Source organism: Hyperolius riggenbachi, chromosome 11 (genome assembly GCF_040937935.1).
Source record: "Hyperolius riggenbachi isolate aHypRig1 chromosome 11, aHypRig1.pri, whole genome shotgun sequence".
In the NCBI taxonomy this organism is placed as follows: domain Eukaryota; kingdom Metazoa; phylum Chordata; class Amphibia; order Anura; family Hyperoliidae; genus Hyperolius; species Hyperolius riggenbachi.
Genome location: NC_090656.1, coordinates 203199596 through 203221891, shown reverse-complemented (window position 1 = coordinate 203221891; position 22296 = coordinate 203199596). Strand labels below are relative to the sequence as shown.

The 22296-nt window shown below is 45.9% G+C and overlaps 1 protein-coding gene across 7 annotated transcripts in view; it reads right to left on the bottom strand.

The window, feature by feature from the left end:
• Positions 1–4388: 4388 nt before the first annotated feature.
• Positions 4389–22296, bottom strand: part of PDE3B (phosphodiesterase 3B) — a 205530-nt gene continuing 187622 nt past the window's right edge. For 6 of the 7 annotated variants that reach the window (XM_068261129.1, XM_068261135.1, XM_068261132.1 and 3 more), the window contains exons 12-16: positions 15540–15733; positions 12267–12470; positions 10609–10764; positions 8657–8912; positions 4389–4715 (exon numbers count right to left, since the gene is read on the bottom strand). In XM_068261129.1, the coding sequence (XP_068117230.1) occupies positions 4489–4715; positions 8657–8912; positions 10609–10764; positions 12267–12470; positions 15540–15733 (1037 nt within the window). In that variant the 3' untranslated portion in view covers positions 4389–4488. The remainder of the gene's footprint in view (positions 4716–8656; positions 8913–10608; positions 10765–12266; positions 12471–15539; positions 15734–22296) is intronic. The other variant, XM_068261130.1, reaches the window with a different exon arrangement.

Here is a 22296-nt window from a genome sequence, read left to right as displayed (position 1 = left end):
ACACATTATTTTCACTTCATGTAAAATTTATTCAAAATAGTTCTACTAATGTTCTATTAAATGCATAAAGAAATAATGTTCTATTAAATGCATAAAGAAAATGTGTGTGAACTCAGTAGATTGGTGAACTCAGGAGAATAGTGGGAAGAGGACGCCCATGTAAATGAGGCCACCCAGTGCAGCACAGCGCCATTCCTCCAGCCCCAGATGTGCTAATCCCATTCCTGTCCTGATGCCTCCAGCTGAAGCTCTGACTGATAACCGCTCTGCAGACAGGTTCTCTTGTAAGCATTCAGGGATAAGTCAGGCCAATCAGGAAGCGGCAGGCACTTCTAAACAGCCAATAAGCACGTGCCTTAATCAGCAACATAGAAAACGCTCATTACAAATGCAGAGGCCACAGCTGGTCAGGTACAACACTGTCCTTCCTTCCTTGATGACCACTACGGATGGTCAAAGAGATGCAAATAATTTCGAGTTAATGCAGGATTATGCTAATTTTAAATGGAAATTTATGCAGCTTGAAAATGGACTAATCAAATTTTACCTCAGGAGGATTCGATTGGTTCATTTTCAATCTGCATAAATTTGCATAATGCTGCATCAGCTTGAAATCATTTGCATCTCATTGATGTTTTTTGTTGAAAATCTGCTTATAACCAGTAATGAAATCCTGCCTCTGCACAGTTACATACAGTATTATTACCACATTTTGCAATGTGTTTGGTATGGAGCTCTTCTACATAAAGTCCTGGTGGCTCTGTGTCAACATAACCTAACTGGGCACTAGCTCACCTCACCGGACTCCTGTCCGGTTATGGCAGCATGTGCTTCTACTTCCTGTCCCCATCACACATTTCTGCTGTGAGTGTCATCAGAACAGAGGAAAGGAAAGGAAGTCTCCCAACCAGAGCAGGAACATCCACCAGATAACCTAGGCAGAGGCTGCCACCTATCATGACCTCTCTCCACTTCAGCTTACCAAAAGAACCTCATGGGGGCGCCAAATCTACATTGCCTAGTGCCCCATTATATCTTAAAGGTCAACTGTAGTGAGAGCCATATGGAGGCTGCTATATTGATCTCCTTTCAAGTAATACTAGTTGCCTGGCAGCCATGCTGGTCTGTTTGGCTGCAGATGGGTTTCTGAATCACACCAGAAACAAGCATGCAGCTAATCTTGTCAGATGTGACAATAATGTCAGAAACACCTGATCTGCTGCATGCTTGTTCAGGGTTTGTGGCTAAAAGTATTAGAGGCAGAGGATCAGCAGGATAGCCAGGCAACTGGTATTGCTTAATAGGAAATAAATATGGCAGCCTACATATACCTCTCACTACAGTTGTCCTTTAATCCATCTCTGCCCCCAACCGAGGACATGGCCAACAAAACAACTGCCCAGCAGAAAATATAACTCTTCCCAACTGGGATAAGTTCATCTGAAGTGAGGCCTCAAGCCTACCTTGTGATGGGCAGAGGTGCTGGACCACCACTGACCACCAAAACACAGGGAATGGTCAAGGTGCTTTCCATGCGGTGGAGGTCTTGGGCACAGAAGAAGCATCATCTACAGAACCTCTACAACAGACACCATCTGGACAGCCACCCATCTATAGGAGGAGCTTGCAGACTTCACTGTTCTATCTGGCAGCAGCCAAAACACCAGTATCAGCTTTACACTGCACCTCACCGTCCACCCAGGATGGATCAAGACACTTAACCGCAAGGGTTTCCAGCAAAACTACTGCAGCCAAACAGCTCAGTACAGCAATGAAGACCTCAAGTGCTGCTTTTGCTCTAGATTACAATTTGACTACTAATAACCTCCCAAGCACAGGTGAAAGCCCCCTATCCATACCCTCTGCATCTAGAAAGACCCCCCATCCCCACCATCTGCATCTAGAAAGTCCCCATCCCTACTTTTCTATCTAGATAGCCATATTTCAGTCAAAAATAGCTGCGCTCACTTTCAACCTTCAGCTGGTGTACGGAGGCCCACCACAAAGCCAGATGACAGGTCATGACACAATGGGACTGAAATGGAATTCACGCCAGAAATTCTGAAGAAATACCGAAGTGACTAAAGGCACTTTGTCTTGTTTAATAAAATAAAAAACTTCTTTGAATCCTTGTACAGTCTCTGCCCTTAATCCAAACGATTGTCAAGTTCTGTTATGTTGCAAAATTTTACCTGCAGAGTTACAGAAGAAAAATAATTAGACACCCCCTACCTGCTAAATATAGCATTACAGTATTACAATGTATCCATCCACTTCTGTCAGTTAGGATTATGGGTAGTGTGTCAAAGGTAAAACAATAACAAACCTGGTTACTATTTAGTCAGTATTGATAATGGACGCACTATAGGATCAGGTATGAGTTGGTGTGAATATATAGCATCTCATTGGTGAGGATCAGTGACGGTTACGTCCAGGAGAACTCATGAAGAAGCATGTGATCAAGTTTGGTCAGGTGATAAGATAATCAAGTCTCTGATTTGCCAGTCATGATCATGTGATCAAAAAAAGGATGTGATCACAGCAAATCAGAGCTTTGCAAATCTATCACCTGACCAAACTAATCACATGCTTCCCTGTGAGTTCTCCTAGACATGACCCATCATTAGTGAGGATTCAGGAGGGTTGTACTTGAATGCGGTGCGAGAATACAGCGTGCAGAAAACTAGTAGTCATCTTTGCATTGGGCACTGGCCTACGCTTTCTCGAAATGCCGTCAATGTAGGGTAGATTTAGTTAAGATATTTTGCACTGCTCTCCCGTCATGTCTGAAATGTTAGCGTTATATGTGAGGAACACACAGAAATTCCCGCCTTATCCCCCTCAACATGCACAAGGAAACTAGGATGCCCCGAAACAGCTATCGAGTTACCGGGTAAGAATACAGAGGCGTAAAATCAGCGTAACTAACGGTTAATGTTTGAGGAGATTGATTTTTTTTAGGGGGGTGTTACCAGGTCACACTTCTATACTACCAATCCTGAGAAAAAGAGTGGAAAAATATATAATATATATTTATATTTATATATATATAGCCTAAATAAAAAAAAATAAAATCCCTTCATAACTGTAATATTTAAAGGGACTCCGAGCAGTGCAGAAACTATGGAAAGATGTATATCATTTTAAAGCTCTCTTTCTCCTCTTTCCAATGATATATAAACCGCTGCCATACGCCTTTTAGTTTTCGCTATTTTCGCGATTGAAATTGCCGCGGCCGCGATTTCAATCGCGAAAATAAAGAAAACTAAAAGGCGTAGGGCAACGATGTAGGTGTCGTCAGAAAGAAGAGAAAGAGAGCTTTAAAATGATATCCATCAAGCCATAGTTATATTGTATTACACAGGGCGACACTTTTCCCAGTGTCAGCAGCTCCATTCAGCAGAAAAAGTCGCCCTGTGTAATACAATGTAACTATGGCTTGATGGATATCATTTTAAAGCTCTCTTTCTCCTCTTTCTGGCGACACCTAAATCGTTGCCCTACGCCTTTTAGTTTTCTTTATTTTCGCGATTGAAATTGCAGCCGCGGCAATTTCAATCGCGAAAATAGCGAAAACTAAAAGGCGTAGGGCGGTAGTTTATATATCATTGGAAAGAGGAGAAAGAGAGCTTTAAAATGATATGCATATTTCCATAGTTTCTGCACTGCTCGGAGTCCCTTTAAGCTTTTTTTCTATTTTCTTTTTTTTAAATTTTCTTCTTTTTTTTTGTGAGTGTGTTGTCTTTTTTTTCTTTTTTATTTCAGGATTCTACCACAGAACGGCAACGCAAAAAGAAATAACAAAAAAGAAAAAAAAAAAATGGGCGTAGTTGTTGATGCCTGAAAAAAAATTATTCCATAAAATAAAGTAAAACACGAGCAGATTATACACAACATGTTTAAAAGCATCAAAAAGTGATGCATCTGGGTATCTTTTTCTCCCCCTATTCTCCAATCTTGAAAATTAGATTTTCCTCCTTTTGTTTTCTTTCCGAGTCTGCCAAACAGATGGAACCGAATGCAGTAATTAAAAAAAAAAAATGACCCAGTCCGCACAGTATTTTGTGTTTTTTTTTCAGATTTAGGCACAGTTTTTTGATTTAGAAAAAAAAAATATAACAAAAACTGTTGAATCTGGAACATTGCTCCAGTTAAGGAAACTGTGGCCACTTTGGTACCAAATGTTTTTGTTTTTTTGATTGTAACGAAGTACCTTTAGGATAAAGAACTTTGTATTCAGCAAGGCAGCATCAGAAATGGTATTAAAATACCGATTAGGGCACAAAGGACTTTTGCATCGAATTGTACAATAATAAATGTCAGTATTATAAACGTTTGTGTCTCCACGTTCAGAAAAAGTGCATAGTGGCCAGGGGCAGCCGGCGTCCTTTCACAGTAATAAGGCCATTTTATTTTCAGTTAAATCCTGCGAGGGCACAGTGCGTGAAACGCCTTACGCTCGAGCTCGGAGGGCCGCAGAGAGTTCCGTCATTGCCTCTCCTCCCCAGGTTGCTTTTCGTCCTCCTCATCAGCTTCCTCGATGACCTGGATCTCATCAGATGGCGATAGCGAGGACCCTTCGTTGGGTGGTTTGGCATTGTCCGCTTTGGCCTTCTCCTCTTCCTCGATGATCTTTTTCCATATTTTATGGTTTTCCCGGAGGTGGAGCATGATGTGTGAGGTCATTCGCCTCCGTCCTTTCCGCCTCTGCGGCTCTAAAAGACACGAACAGTTAATCGCTGGCCCACAACCTAGCATTTATTTCCCCCCCACCTAGACCAGGATTAAACCTGGGGTCCACAATCACCAGGTCATGGACCAGAATCAGGCCTTGGGCTCTGCAAAACCAGGCTGCACAGAAAGAATACATTTTTATACAGACTCAGGAAGAGTGCGGCTTAAAATGGACGTCAGGGAATATTTTGTGACTTTTTGCGTTTTACTGTGTGTTTGAATCCCTCCCCAGCCCGAGGAAAAACTGGCCCGTGGCGATCAGAAGGTTGACAACTGCTGAAGTTTTAACTACCTAAGTACCGCGTCACGCTGATGGGCTTGACCGTGGCGGCAGCCCCAGGACCGCCTAACGCCAATTTGGCGTCAAGTCCTGGAGCTGCAGTTTAGAAGGGAACGCGCGTGCGCAAGCGCGATCGTTCCCTGCCGGTTCACGGAGCGAAGCTGAAAGGAGAAAGAATTCCCCTTTGTTTACATTTGTACAGCACTGCGATCTACTGCAGCGCTGTACGGGAGACACTCGGCTGTCCCTCACAGCGGCTCGTAATGCGTGGCCTCTCATAAGCTGATGCCTATGAGAGGAGAGGAACAGTGCCGATCACCGTCCTAGACAGCGCCGATCGCTGATGAGTCATAATTAACGAAACCGGTTGGGCGGAGCTTGGAGTGAAGTGTGAGGACACCGATTCCATGTGGATTACAATATGCAAATTTTTTACAGCAAAATTGTGGGTGCAATTTTTTATGGAAATTACTTTTAAGAAATGGTATTATGCTATGGCAGCTTTGTTTCTAAGTTTTTAAAGGTATTACTGGAAGAGAGATCGATTTGGGAAATCATAAGCGCTTATTGCTGGTTTTGAGAGGAGTCAGCCAATAGATCTGCTGAGCGGCTTTGATTACAATTGGTGGAGGGTTAGACCCAGTAACTTTACAGATCCCTGCATGCAGTGCAATGGATGGTTTTGTGTTTATGCAGACAGTATTACGCTATGCGGAGTTCTCTCTTTTGTTACATATAACCATTCAAGGAATACGTGGGACAGCGTAAAGGGGATACCTGAGGGAGACCTCCGCTTAAAACGCATTTGCTGATCTGTGAAGTGGTCAGCTAAAGTATCTGGTGAGCGTAGTATGTTTCTTAAAGCGGAATATAACCTTGCATTTCAACTTTGCTCTAAAACATTATTTACAGCATATTATTTGCAAAAAGCATTTTTTTTTTACTGGACCAGCATTGGAAGGGTTAAACACAGAGGTTTAAAGTTCCGTGGAGAGATATGCAGAAGTTCAGATTGTTACATTCTATTTAGTTAAATGTATCTATTGAGAAATGTTACACTCTTTGGCTGTCCTCCAGCTCCTCAGTCAGAGAGAGTGAGTCACATTCAACACTTAGATACATTTATGTAAACAAAATGTATCTATGTCAGCTTCCGATGCGTCTGCAGAAATCTCCAGGAACTTTAACCTTCCTGGCGGTAACCGCGCAGGAAGATATCTCAGCCCCTGGTGGGGCGATTTCCTCCATTCAAAATGCTGTACGCGCAGCTAGCACTTTGCTAGCCGCATGTACAGCTTGATCGCCGTCGCTCTGCCCCCCCCCCCCCCCCCCCCGCCAGAGCCCTGCGCTGCCCGGACCAATGAGTTCCGGGCAGCGCTATGGGCTGGATCGGAGGTGTCTGACGTCAGGACGTCGGCTGACGTCCATGACGTCATTCCGATCGTCGCCATGGCGACAGGAGAAGCCAAACAGGGGAGCGCGTTATATACGCGTTCCCCTGTTTGCTATTGATGCCGGCGACGATCGCACTAGAGGGACATATGCGCCCTCTAGTGGTGTTTCATGTAGCTACCACTCTGGTAGCTTTACATGAAACACAAAAATTAAAAAAAAAAAAAAAAAAGGATTTTTGCCAATTTGGCAAAAAAAATTAACCGCCAGGGAGGTTGAAGCACTGTGTAACCCTTTGCTGGTTGCATATAATATACTGTAAATAATGTTTTAAAGCAAAGTTGAAATGCAGGGTTATATTCCACTTTAAGGGCCCGTTCACACTTGCAATCGCAGAACGCCGGCGATCACTGCTGGTGTTTTGCGGGAGTGATTTTCCCGCGATTAGTGCGGAAAAAATCACTGGACACTGAGGCGGTTTTGGAGCGATTGCGATTAGCGTGCTGTGCAGAACACTGCCACTTGCTACATACTGCAGCTCCACAGATGGTGAATCGATTTCATGCTGAAATCGATTCACAATCTGTTTGCAGTAAAGGCAGCCATACGATCCCTCTCTGATCAGATTCGATCAGAGAGGGATCTATCTGTTGGTCGATCTGATGGCAAATCGACCAGTGTATGGCCACCTTTAGTCTTAAAGGATTACTGAATGTCATATGTAGATTTGCTTTTGTTGAGCGCATTTCCGATTGTATTAGACAATTTATAGGATTACCCCCTACTGGCATTGTGCACAAAAGGAATCCCTATAACCATATAATATTTGTCATCATCTTGGGAGGAGCGCAGGTGCCACTAGGGAACAACATGTAAACAGCTGTTATTTCCCACAATGCAATGAGGTTCACAGACAGGAAACTGTCAGGACCATGGTCCTGACATCACACTGTGGGAGGGGTTTCACCACAATATCAGCCATACAGAGCCCATGATAATCCGTTTGTGAAAAGGAAAATATTTCTCATGGGAAAGTGGGTATCAGCTACTGATTGAATAAAGTTTATTCTTGGTCACGGTTTCTCTTTAAGTCTATTGCTTTATGCAAAACTATTTGTTTCCTCCTGGAGCAAGACCTACTTTGCGCAATGCCCTCACATTAACCACTTGAGGACCTTGGGCTTAAAGGGGTTCTTTCGCGAAAAAAGTAGGCAGTTAAAAAATGTGACAGATGACAGGTTTTGGGCCAGTCCATCTTTTTAAGGGGGATTCTCAGGGCTTTCTTTGTTTTCAACAGCATTTCCTGAACAGCAGTTTAACTGCCAAAATAGCAAGATACCAGCCGGCCTCCCTAATCACTTGCACACTATTATTACAGTTCGATTTTGCAACGGTTGTTCAGAAAATGCTGTTGAAAACAAAGAAAGCCCTGAGAATCCCCCTTAAAAAGATGGACTGGCCGAAAACCATCATCTGTCACATTTTTTAACTGCCTACTTTTTTCGCGAAAGAACCCCTTTAAACACCCCTAGTGACCAGGCCATTTTTTACAATACAGGCCACTGCAGCTTTAAGGCCTTGCTGCAGGGCCGTACAACTCAGCACACAAATGACCCCACCCCCTTTCTTCCCACCAACAGCGCTCTCTGTTGGTGGGCTGTAATCACTCCTCCAATGTTTATTTATTGTTTTACAATTATTATTATGTTTGTTTTTTATAAATATTTTTTTTAAATGATTATTAATATAATTATTATTATTTATTTAGCCCACCCTCCCTCCACCAGCCAATCAGCGCGATTGGCTGTCATAGGCTTCAGCCTATGCCAGCTGATCACTTCCTTGCCGCCCAGCTGTGTCACAGTCTAACAGTCTCCTAGCAACGATTGCCGCTGGGAGACTGATGACGGAGCGGAGCTCAGTCATCCATGCACAATCTCCTGTAAATTCCCACCCCAGGACTTTACGCCGATCGGCGTTAGGCGCTCCTGGGGCTGCCACTGTGATCACGCCCATCGGCGCGACGCGGTCCTAATAATAGTTAAAGTGACCCTATAGTGAGACTAAAGTAAAAAAAAAAAAAAAAAATGAAACAACTGTGATCAAGAATGATTGCTTCAGTCCACCATCATTGTGGCGTCAACTTGCCCTAGTGGCTGAGAAGGTCTCTCCCCCCCCCCCCCCCCAAATTGAGCTTCTACAATTGACCCCTCCCTCCCCCGATCCCCATTCTGCCTGGAGTATACATACTGAACATACTGGGGTTGTCTTCATCCACTTCTTCATCATCTGACTCAAAGTCGTCTCCATCCTCATCGTCTTCGCTCTCCACCTCTTCCTCATCCTCCTCTATCCATTTCCCTGGCAGCAGACCAGCAGCATCGTACGACTTACACAGGGGGCCCACAATGTGCGTGATGAAGGATTCCTGCAGCTTGGCCAACTGGGGTGACGAGCGGTCCATGAAGGGGCTGATGGGGAGCCCCAAACTTGCTTCTTCATCACCCTGAAGAAATTCAAGATAATTTAGATCATTGTAAGAATATCACAGGAATAAATAATCAAACTGTTGAAGCTGTTTGCAGCTAGATTTGCTGAGTAAACTATCTAAACTTTAGATAAGATACATTCCTAGTGGTTTGAGTCACCCTGAGCTGCTTGGTTACTTTGATATATAGACAAGTTACTTGTTATAGTTAGTTTTTCATCTCGGATCCGCTTTAAAGAGACAGCAACGACATGACATATAGCACGCAATACATTATTCAGGATAACAATGTTATGGTAATTATCCTGGCTTTAACATCAGAAACCTGCATCTATAAACTGCTGAATATTTATATGTAGCCCCGTCCTCCCTTTTCCTGTTAAAGGACAACTGAAGTGAGAGTAATATGGAGGCTGCCATATTTATTTCCTTTTATACAATACCAGTTGCCTGGCAGCCCTGTTGATCTATTTGGCTGCAGTAGTGTGAATCACACCAGAAACAAGCATGCAGCTAATCCTGTCAGATCTGACAATCATGTCATAAACACCTGATCTGCTGCATGCTTGTTCAGGGTCTGTGGATAAAAGCATTAGAGGTAGAGGGTCAGCAGGATAGCCAGGCAACTGGTATTGCTGAGGCACTCTACATGCAGCTAACAGGATTTATTGGCACTTTTATTTGGCCCGAGGAAATGGGCGTGGTCCCACGAAACGCGTTGCCTGTGCTTTATAATAAATTATAATTCATCTTATATATGAATTGGTCTTTGATGTAAGCCACCTCACGTTTTTTTCAGTTTTCTTTGGTATCAACGTATTTTATTCCTACTGGGCGCCTCTTTCCCTTTGTACATATTCAACCCCCCTTCCTGGGAGGGGTGTCATTGAAACACCTGATCCTTTGTGGGGCCACCACCATACACGTCACATGGCGTGTGTGCTTTTTAAGAGTGTGACCATCTCCAGGTCCCCTGGAAACCAGAGTGGAGTCGGGGTCATACATCTCAACCTGCCTACTGTGGTCATATGGGACGGGTTGAACGACTCACTACTGCACTTCGTCCTTCCGGCTTGAAGAAGGAAGTGTGGTAGTGAGTGGTGGAACGCGTCCCATATGTCGCGTGTAAGAGGAATGATATAAGATCCAACGGACTTCTGGGTAAGTAACTCTCCGCCTCCCGTGGTCACACCTGCATTAATCAAACTTAATTTACACTTCGAATCCGAGTAGTTACGAGGTTGTAACTACTCAGAAGCCCATTACTAATTATGGCTGTATACAAATATAGATTGCGTCTCCAGCCATGAACAATCATCTACTTTGGAAATGTTAAACAGGATGCCCCCATCTTGGTTACTTTGGGACATATCTCCCTCCTGTGTGAGTTAGTCTGCAGTGTAATGTAGCCTGAAAATGCAACAAATCAGAATGCATTCTCTTTAATAATTGCATTATCTCAGTACTAGAGAACTCTCAGACAGGCAGCACAGCCTATAAATATGGGCAGCAAGGTGGCCTCAGTGGATAGCACTCTCGCCTTAAACGCTCAGTCCCCGGTTGAAATCCCAACCAGTGCACTATCTACATGGAGTTTGTATGGTCTCCCATTGTCTGTGTGGGTTTCCCCCATGCACTCTGGTTTCCTCCCACAGGGTTGCAATACTTTCTGCAGAGAATGTTCCAGATTCCGCACCTGTGGTGTTCCCCGTACCTGTTCATAGAACTCGTTGACGATTCCTTCCGTCCACTTCAGGTGCAGCTCGCGGGTCTTCGCAGGACCGTTAATATCAGCCAGTTTAATGCAGACTTGGCACACCAACAGTCGGTCATTCTCATTGGTCCAGTCAATTCCGTTACCATCATTCGCCTGGTAAGGGTAAGGAAGAGGAAGAAAATGTTGTGAAGCAGCCCACACACGCACAATTATACATCTCATTTTCTTGCCCATACGTGGTACATTTTTTTCACCCAATCTTATCATTTCTATGTAATATAAGGTATGCTGACCATACATCCCGCTTTACCCGGGACAGGTCCCGGATTCGGGGCCCCATGTCCCAGGCTGCATGAGGTCCCGACATCGGGACTCTGGCCACCGTACCATTGCATGAACTGGCATGCGGCAGTTCATAGCCCGCAGCCCCGCTGCAGCAGCCTGCATAGTGTTCGGCAGGCAGAGCAGGGCTACGGGAAGATGGCGTCCGAAGCCCTGTACTGGAGACTATTTGTGTCTGCAGTACAGGGCTTCGGGCGCCATCTTCCCGTAGCCCTGCTCTGCCTGTCAGCGCGGGAGATTGGAGGAGGATCGTCGAGGAGCTGCGCGCCAGAGGAGGAGATTTCTGTCAGGTGAGTAAATTATTTGTTTTTTGCTAAAATGTGGCCTAAATTGCGTTTATTTTTTGCTGAAATGTGTCCCAAATTGTGTTTGTTTTCTGCTGAAATGTGGCCCAAATTGCATTTGTTTTTTGCTGAAATGTGTCTCAAATTGCGTTTGTTTTCTGCTGAAATGTGGCCCCAATTGTGTTTATTTTCTGCTGAAATGTGGCCCAAATTGCATTCGTTTTCTGCTGAAATGTGGCCCAAATTGTGTTTGTTTTCTGCTGAAATCTTGCCCACATTGCGTTTATTTTCTGGTGTCTGTGGTAACAGTTGCTGCAGTTATTATTTAATGGTCATAGTTGGCTATATTTGCTGCTTTGGGGTTATGGTTCGGCTCCGCCCTTACAATGTCATGGCCACGCCCATTTTTCGGCAAACTGCTCCCTCCAGTTTGGACCCAGAAAAATCTGGTCACTGTATATAAGGGAACTGCCTAAATTATCCTTTCAGTATATTCGTTCAAATTACCCTTATACTACATAGAAATTGTAAAATTGGCTGAAAAAAAAAATTGTACCATGTATGGGCACCAAAATGTTTCGTTCGATTGGCACATTACTGGTTAATAAACCTTTAGCTTCACATTATCAAAAACTCCACTTCTTCACTCAGTGACCTATAAGGAAAGGGTACATGAACACTGAGTTCCACCCCTTCACTCAGTGACCTATAAAGAAAGGGTACATGAACACGGAGCTCCACCCCTTCACTCAGTGACCTATAAAGAAAGTGTGCATAAACATGGGCAGGGAAACCACTTCCACTGCTACACAGAGGTCATTTTGGACTAGTCCACCTCTTTTTGGGGGATTCTTTGTATCTCCTTTATGCTATACAAAAACTTGAAAAAGAATCTATACAAAGATGTTGTCCAGCCTCACCAAGGCATGATTCGCACATAAATCTGTACGTTTCCAGCCCATTTTGAAAAAATAAATAAATCCAGGCACACAACCATATCAGCACCAGCTTGAAAAGCCTGGCACGCACCTTTGCATTAAACTCGGCCAGGAAATCAAAGTGTTTCTTGAGGTCAGTGGCAAGGATGGCTTCGATGACCAGGAAGCGGAACCGCTTGAACTGCACGTGGTCCAGGTATGACAGGAAGTTGTATTCTGCCTGGGACAGGAAGAGGTTCCAGGCTGAGGCTGCGTGATGGTTCTCCAGCACTGAGCGGTCATTGTACAGGACAGCCTGGAAGTGAATAAGAACACTGTGAGATCTGTGAGACAGCAGCTCATACACAGGATTGCCAATATATCGGCTCACCTTACTTATTAACTTATAATTTCTCTCTCCTTAAATCATGTTACTCTTGATATAACTCTCCTCATCAAACTTCATTCATGATTTATCTCTCCTTAAAGTGAACCCGTGGTGAGAGTGATGTGGAGGCTGCCATATTTATTTTCTGTTAAAAAGTACCAGTTGCCTGGCAGCCCTGCTGATCTATTAGGCTGCAGTACTGTCTGAATTACACCAGAAATAAGCATGCAGCTAATCTTGGCGTTTGCGGCAGCACCACTACAGATTGTGATCAGTTTCATGCTGAAATTGATTCACAATCTATTTGCAGTAAAGGCAGCCATACAATCCCTCTCTGATCAGATTCAATCAGAGAGGGATCTATCTGTTGGTCGAATCTGATGGCAAATTGACCAGTGTATGGCACCTTTAGAGACACTGAAGCGGAAAAAAAAAATTATATCAGGAATTGGTTGTGTAGTACGGATACTTACTAGAACATTAGTAGCAAAGGAAATATGATCATATTTTTATTTTCAGTTATATAGTGTATTTTATAACATTGCATCATTCTCTAATATTTGCAGCTTACACACTACTCAGCATTCTAAATGATTTTACAGAGCAGGCCAGTGGACTATTGACCTGCCCTCTGGAGAGAAAAAGAAAATACAGTGACTGACAGTTGAGATAACAAGCTTCAGAAGACAGAGCTCTCTGTGACTTTGAAAGTCGTGGAGCTCAATGGCTCTTCTGCATAGATAACAACTGGAGTTTCTTAACTCTTCCTGTACTGGAAACTATATTAGACTTATGTCTGTGCTCCTAATGTTTTATTTCTTAGCTTACAAATCATTATATCATAATTTAACTACACAATTTTACCCGTCGAAATCTGAAAGATACGATCACAGTGAAATCAATGCCAAACAATTCAGATCGATTTCCATCCAAAATTCACTAGCAGCATTCAATTTGGCGATGACCGACGCAGAGTGTTGGCAGCAGAGCTATTACTCTCACCTGTCCCACTGGCGGGCATCCTCCCTGGTCTGGTGGGTTTACATTGAAGATCCGTGTACAGTGTGTGGGCAGCCATTAGATCTGTCTCTGATTAAATTTGCTCAGAATGGGATCTATCTGATAGTTGATGTGGTGGCCATCTATAGGTGTATGGCCACCTTTAGATATCAGGTCAGGCTGAGGTCTTTCACTTGTCTGGCCAAAGAGTTCTCAATTGATGAGTGAACCCATTTAAGAAAAAGATTTTCTGCATCTTTCTCCCGCCCCTCTGTTGCCCAGACAGACCTGTTGGTCTTCATGGTAAAACATAAAAGAAGATAAATCACAAAGCTAAAGTTGAATCATTCAACGTTAAACCAATTTGGAAGCCTTAATGTCTATCCTGAGCAGTGTACTGGCCGGCCGCGCCTCGTGGCCATGTCAAATCGATCTTCATAATGGAATTAAAACAGCACTCAGCTGATCCACCATAATCAAGTTATCCATGAGGGTGAATCCTGGTTCTGCGGCTTCTAATCATGCGGAAAAGATGAGTGGCGGACGTGCGTCCATCTCCCCGCTTTCAACACGCTGCCCCCCCCTCCCTAAGCTTTCTCGGGTGGATTACAGAGATTCCAGAAAACAGCCCGATTCTCGGCTAAAACAGGATAAGGAAGGCGGCTGGCGCTGGGCATCCAATTCAATCATCACTGATGGCGCAGACGACTAAGGAAAGCTCTGTGCGCTTCTCGTAAACCGCCGAAATGAACTTGACCGCATAATCAGCTTTTTGAAATCAGAAGGGCCATAAACAGATGCTTTGGCAAATTCGGTTTCCTGCTTTGTTTCTGTGGGGTTGGGAAATTAGAGACCTCTGGAGGGATCTGACTCTGATGTACAGACGGCCCTCAAGAGGCTTGAAATGTAGAACATACCTTCCTGATGGTTCAGAAAAGCAGATGATGTTCAAGGAACAGGGATGGGACAGCTTCTTGCTTGTCCTCCAGACTGTGGATGTGGAGCTTAGACTCCTTGTACAGTGTTCCTTAAAGGGCACCTGAAGCAGGAGATATATCGAGGTTGCCTTGGGACAAACTTTGGACATGCCTCCCTTAGAGCCTTCCCGGTCCTCTCTGCATCCCCTCTTTTGCCCGCAAGCAGCCCCCCCCCATATCAGCACCCAAATTTTATATCGAAGAAGTACTTCCAAAGACAAGAGGCTCACGCTCATACTCGGAGAGCTGAGTACTTCCGTGGAGACCCGAAGACGCAACTGGTGGGAGATCTGAACGGTGGCTTGGCAGGGGAACGAGGAAACAGAGAAGGGTCTAAGGGATCCAGAGCCTTCCCTCTCCTTAGGTGAGTATGTAACACCCCCCCCCCCCCCCCCTCTCCACCGGGTGGTTACAGGTATCCTTTAACCAGTTAATAGGTTCAAACAAAAGTGGTTATAGTTGCCCGTTTTGGTCGGCTTCTTCTCTACCTCCACCCACGGCTCTGAACTTACAACAGGCCTTCTGGGTCCGGATCACATCCGATATAATGTGATCCAGGAGACAGCGTCAGTGTTACAGCGCCACTCGATGGTGGAAGAGAAGCTATGAAAGAGACTCTTTCATCGGCCCTCTTCCACCACAGGATGGCGCTGTAACTGACACTGTCTCCAGGATCCAGATCACGTCATATCATGTGATCGGAACTGAGAAAACATGTCGGGGTTACATCGCCACCACAGTGGAGGAAGAAGAAGCCGAGCCAGATGTCCAGACAGATAACTATAAAAGCTCCCTGCCGCCCACTGTACATACCCTGCCAGTCTGGGGGAGGCACACTTCCCAAGTGGCAAGAAAATTCGGCCCTGCAGCCACAAAGTTTTACTTTATTTGGTTGCTAAAAGGTTAAAGTAGTCCGGTCCAACTTGACTCACATTGGCTACAGAACAGACAAAGAAGTGATATCTCACTGACTGGACTCATAAGAGGACGGCAGTGTCCCACTGCAATGAGATCTACCCACCTGTGGGGCGTTTGTAGCCACCAGAAACGCGTTGGTTCGACCCGGGTGATCGTAGTCATGCATAGCTGCTGCCACGTACAACGCCATTAGCTCCAGTGCGGGAATGTTGGCCGCCAGGCACCCATAGCTGTCATCTGTGATAGAGCAACTCCTGGACGTCAGGTAGACACTTGCTGGAACCACACCATCCGATTCTGAAAATGGGGAAAAACACAAAAACTTCAACTATGTATATACATAAATAAACTAATAATTTGGGGGGGGGGGGGGGGGAGGAGGAATAGATTAGAAGAACAAAGACCTAAACTATTAGCTGGTCACTACACTTCTTGAAGAACATAAAGCTGGTCGCATTGATGCATATGAAAACTGCTGTGTGATTGTTTGGGGGAGGGGGGGGAGGGGGTGCCTGGAAATGGCTAGTATGACTGGAGTTTGAGGAACGGTCCAAAGCTTTGTTAGAACAGGACTGGTCATTAAATGTGGCCATACATCATGGGATTTGGTGGCTAATCGATTAGCCAAAATTGGTCGCATGTATCGATCGGACATGCTGCAAGATGTATGGGCAAGACTAAGGGACAGATCTCTCGCTGATCGGATCTGTTGCCTGCCCATACACCACAGGCCGCTTCCTGATCATAATCAGCATGAAATCTCTTGGGAATTGGACTTCAGCTGCCCCCAGTGCAGTCTCCCCAATGTTAAATGTGCCCCCAGTGCCCGTGCACTATACTTTACCTGTCGGTGTCTGCCCTACGTCTACATATGTGCACCCCATGTGGTTACCGATGTAACGTCACACACGCGACCACGTATACCATGGCAATCACATGGGGCGTGTGTATGTGGACAGAAGACAGAGCACAGAGCCAGCAGCGGATACCAACAGGTAAAGTATACTGCACGGCGCACATTTTACACTAAGAGGGACAGCACCGGGGGTTCCGTCACTCATCCCGATATAACCCACCGTTACCAGTGTGGCCTTGATTGATCATCTTGCAGCATATCCAATTGATACATGCGACCAATTTCGACTTGCCATGCCATGGATTAGGGTGGCTCTATGTGGTAGGACTGAAACACTGATGATCTATTTGAGAAAAGGTAAAGATTTCACATGGGGAAGTGGGTATCGGCTATTCATTGGGATGAAGTTCAATTTTGCATTCAAGTTCTTCTTAAAAATCCACAAAGGTAGATCCACAATATCCTCCACGTTAATGTTTTTGTAGTGTACTGGTGACATCATGGTCCTAAATAAATAACAAATAGTGATCTCTGTTGTCAGAAGGACAGGTACTCTAATATTCTCAGCACTGTTCAAGAGGGTAGACAGAAGAATTAATGTTCTGTTTTCTAATATTTGTGGCATTATTTTCTCCCAGTTTTTGGACTTCTCTGAATGCTCTTCACTTACTACCAGCCGATGTGTAATTTGTGCATCTCTAGCTCTATCTGCACTCATGAGCACCCGGCAAGTAGAGCCAGGTGATTGCCGCAGGGCTGTCCTGGGTGCTGGTATGGACTTGTAGAGGAAATGGCTGGGGCGTTCTCCATTCCTCCGGCAGCAACTGCAGAGAAGGCTGGGATGAAGTCACTATTTGCAGCGTGTCCTCTTGGCACAGACACAGGGAACGATGTAATCAGCTGTCCTGCCAGACGCGGCAACTGCTGCAGTATGCTGAGTGATTTCCCAACAGCTGAACTGACCCACCTCTGCCAAAGCGGCACCCGGTGGCCATATTTATCCAGCCTAACAGCCTGCCGAGACAGTGGCCACAGGCCAGGCCTGAGTGTAAGTGGAGGGAGGTTGGATCTGAATAGAAGTGGAAGGAAGTCAGGCCTGAGAATATGTGGAGGGAGGTCAGACAAGAGTAACTGAAAAGAAGTAATATCTGAGCACAAGCGGAGGCAGGCCAGGCCTGAGCACAAGCGGAGGCAGGCCAGGCCTGAGCACAAGCGGAGGCAGGCCAGGCCTGAGCACAAGCGGAGGCAGGCCAGGCCTGAGCACAAGCGGGGGAGGCAGGCCAGGCCTGAGCACAAGCGGGGGAGGCAGGCCAGGCCTGAGCACAAGCGGGGGAGGCAGGCCAGGCCTGAGCACAAGCGGGGGAGGCAGGCCAGGCCTGAGCACAAGCGGGGGAGGCAGGCCAGGCCTGAGCACAAGCGGGGGAGGCAGGCCAGGCCTGAGCACAAGCGGGGGAGGCAGGCCAGGCCTGAGCACAAGCGGGGGAGGCAGGCCAGGCCTGAGCACAAGCGGGGGAGGCAGGCCAGGCCTGAGCACAAGCGGGGGAGGCAGGCCAGGCCTGAGCACAAGCGGGGGAGGCAGGCCAGGCCTGAGCACAAGCGGGGGAGGCAGGCCAGGCCTGAGCACAAGCGGGGGAGGCAGGCCAGGCCTGAGCACAAGCGGGGGAGGCAGGCCAGGCCTGAGCACAAGCGGGGGAGGCAGGCCAGGCCTGAGCACAAGCGGTGGAGGCAGGCCAGGCCTGAGCACAAGCGGGGGAGGCAGGCCAGGCCTGAGCACAAGCGGGGGAGGCAGGCCAGGCCTGAGCACAAGCGGGGGAGGCAGGCCAAGCCTGAGCACAAGCGGGGGAGGCAGGCCAGGCCTGAGCACAAGCGGGGGAGGCAGGCCAGGCCTGAGCACAAGCGGGGGAGGCAGGCCAGGCCTGAGCACAAGCGGGGGAGGCAGGCCAGGCCTGAGCACAAGCGGGGGAGGCAGGCCAGGCCTGAGCACAAGCGGGGGAGGCAGGCCAGGCCTGAGCACAAGCGGGGGAGGCAGGCCAGGCCTGAGCACAAGTAGGGGAGGCCAGGCCTGAGCACAAGTAGGGGAGGCCAGGCCTGAGCACAAGTAGGGGAGGCCAGGCCTGAGCACAAGTAGGAGAGGCAGGTCAGGCCTGAGCACAAGTAAGGGAGACCAGGTATAAGTACCAGTGGGGGAGGACAGGCCTGAGGACAAGTGGAGGAGGCCAGGCCTGAGCACAAGTTGGGGAGGGTCAGGATCAAGCACAAGAAGGGGGATGGTCAAGCCAAAACTGAAGTGGGGGCTCGAAGGAGGAGGGCCATGGCTTACCAAATGTTGAGGGGTGGGGGCGGGGGAAAAGAGCCAAACCCAAGCAAAAATTAGAGGGGGAGGGGGGGAAGCCTGAGTTAAAGTTGAAGGGAGGAAGGGAGGCAGACCCGACGAAGTTGGTGGAGCAGGCCGAAGACTAAGTAGTAGGAAGAGTTGAGGACAAGAGTATAAGAACGCAGATTATGTCTGAGAGTAAGTAGAGGAGCCTGAATAGTGGGGAGAGACATACAGGTCCTTCTCAAAAAATTAGCATATTGTGATAAAGTTCATTATTTTCTGTAATGTACTGATAAACATTACACTTTCATATATTTTAGATTCATTACACACAACTGAAGTAGTTCAAGCCTTTTATTGTATTAATATTGATGATTTTGGCATACAGCTAATGAAAACCCAAAATTCCTATCAAAACATTAGCATATCATGAAAAGGTTCTCTAAACGAGCTATTAACCTAATCATCTGAATCAACTAATTAACTCTAAACACCTGCAAAAGATTCCTGAGGCTTTTAAAAACTCCCAGCCTGGTTCATTACTCAAAACCGCAATCATGGGTAAGACTGCTGACCTCACTGCTGTCCAGAAGGCCATCATTGACACCCTCAAGCAAGAGGGTAAGACACAGAAAGAAATTTCTGAACGAATAGGCTGTTCCCAGAGTGCTGTATCAAGGCACCTCAGTGGGAAGTCTGTGGGAAGGAAAAAGTGTGGCAGAAACCGCTGCACAATGAGAAGAGGTGACCGGACCCTGAGGAAGATTGTGGAGAAGGACCGATTCCAGACCTTGGGGGACCTGCGGAAGCAGTGGACTGAGTCTGGAGTAGAAACATCCAGAGCCACCGTGTACAGGCGTGTGCAGGAAATGGGCTACAGGTGCCGCATTCCCCAGGTCAAGCCACTTTTGAACCAGAAACAGCGGCAGAAGCGCCTGACCTGGGCTACAGAGAAGCAGCACTGGACTGTTGCTCAGTGGTCCAAAGTACTTTTTTCGGATGAAAGCAACTTTTGCATGTCATTTGGAAATCAAGGTGCCAGAGTCTGGAGGAAGACTGGACTTCAGGCATTTTGGCATTTCCCTCTCCCCAGTGTCAAGTACCCACAGTCAGTGATGGTCTGGGGTGCCATGTCAGCTGCTGGTGTTGGTCCACTGTGTTTTATCAAGGGCAGGGTCTATGCAGCTAGCTATCAGGAGATTTTGGAGCACTTCATGCTTCCATCTGCTGAAAAGCTTTATGGAGATGAAGATTTCATTTTTCAGCATGACCTGGCACCTGCTCACAGTGCCAAAACCACTGGTAAATGGTTTACTGACCATGGTATTACTGTGCTCAATCGGCCTGCCAACTCTCTTGACCTGAACCCCATAGAGAATCTGTGGGATATTGTGAAGAGAAAGTTGAGAGATGCAAGACCCAACACTCTGGATGAGCTTAAAGTGGACCCAAACTAAAAATACAAGATTTCAGAAATAAAATCTATTTTCTAAATTATAATGATAAATAGCTTTATTTTAGCTGCATGATGACAAATATAAAATATTTTACATTTATTGGAGGAACCCCTCCCTTCCTTTCATATTGTCGGGATTTTTCCGGCAAACTGGTGGAGGAGAAAAAAAAACAGAACACAGGCTGCTACTGATTATGTCACAGGGGAGGTGATCTCAGCTTGTGTGAGATTTCACATAGGCGCCCCTGTGAGGGAAGGTAGCTGATGACAAACACACCCATGATCTAAAACCTCCTAGTAAGCTCAGAAGTAATGGCTGCCACCTGTATAACCCTAGTTATGAAAAGAGAAGGGGGAAAAACATGCACTGAAATTCTTATAGGCTTGAAGGAGTGTTTATTGATCTTTGTATGTATCAGAGTGGTACAACTAAATATTTTGAATTAAAAAAATGTTTGGTTTGGGTCCGCTTTAAGGCCGCTATCGAAGCATCCTGGGCCTCCATAACACCTGAGCAGTGCCACATGCTGATTGCCTCCATGCCACGCCGCATTGAAGCAGTCATTTCTGCAAAAGGATTCCCGACCAAGTATTGAGTGCATAACTGAACATCATTATTTGAAGGTTGACTTTTTTTGTTTTAAAAACACTTTTCTTTTTTTGGTCCGATGAAATATGCTAATTTTTTGAGATAGGAATTTTGGGTTTTCATGAGCTGTATGCCAAAATCATCAATAAGAAAAACAATAAAAGGCTTGAACTACTTCAGTTGTGTGTAATGAATCTAAAATATATGAAAGTGTAATGTTTATCAGTACATTACAGAAAATAATGAACTTTATCACAATATGCTCATTTTTTGAGAAAGACCTGTATTCTGAGTATAAGAAAGGTGTAGGGAGCCCAGATCTAGTATAACATGATGAAAGGAGGTCAAAGGTAATTATACAATTGCAGAAGATGGCCAAATCTGAGTTGGATGGCGATCAGACCTAAATGAGAAACGGCAGAAGGCGGCTAAATATCAGTATAAAATGGCAGAGGAAGACCATAATTGTCCTTGCACCTTTAGTTTGGCATGGCCCTGCCCCCTAGGCAGCTACAAGCCAACCAGAGTTTGGAAAATCATCCATGTGGCCAGTACAAGTGTGCATTATACATGTGGCCAGTACAAGTGTGCATTATATGTGTGGCTTATCCATTTGGTCAGTACAGGTGTGGCTTATCCATGATAATGCACACTTGTAAGGCCACATGCATAATGCACACTTGTACTGGCCACATGGATAATGCACACTTGTACTGGCCACATGGATAATGCACACTTGTACTGGCCACATGGATAATGCACACTTGTACTGGCCACATGGATAATGCACACTTGTACTGGCCACATGGATAATGCACACTTGTACTGGCCACATGGATAATGCACACTTGTACTGGCCACATGGATAATGCACACTTGTACTGACCACATGGATAATGCACACTTGTACTGGCCACATGGATAATGCACACTTGTACTGGCCACATGGATAATGCACACTTGTACTGGCCACATGGATAATGCACACTTGTACTGGCCACATGGATAATGCACACTTGTACTGGCCACATGGATAATGCACACTTGTACTGGCCACATGGATAATGCACACTTGTACTGGCCACATGGATAATGCACACTTGTACTGGCCACATGGATAATGCACACTTGTACTGGCCACATGGATAATGCACACTTGTACTGGCCACATGGATAATGCACACTTGTACTGGCCACATGGATAATGCACACTTGTACTGGCCACATGGATAATGCACACTTGTACTGGCCACATGGATAATGCACACTTGTACTGGCCACATGGATAATGCACACTTGTACTGGCCACATGGATAATGCACACTTGTATTGGCCACATGGATAATGCACACTTGTATTGGCCACATGGATAATGCACACTTGTATTGGCCACATGGATAATGCACACTAGTACTGGCCACATGGATAATGCACACTTGTACTGGCCACATGGATAATGCACACTTGTACTGGCCACATGGATAATGCACACTTGTACTGGCCACATGGATAATGCACACTTGTACTGGCCACATGGATAATGCACACTTGTACTGGCCACATGGATAATGCACACTTGTACTGGCCACATGGATAATGCACACTTGTACTGGCCACATGGATAATGCACACTTGTACTGGC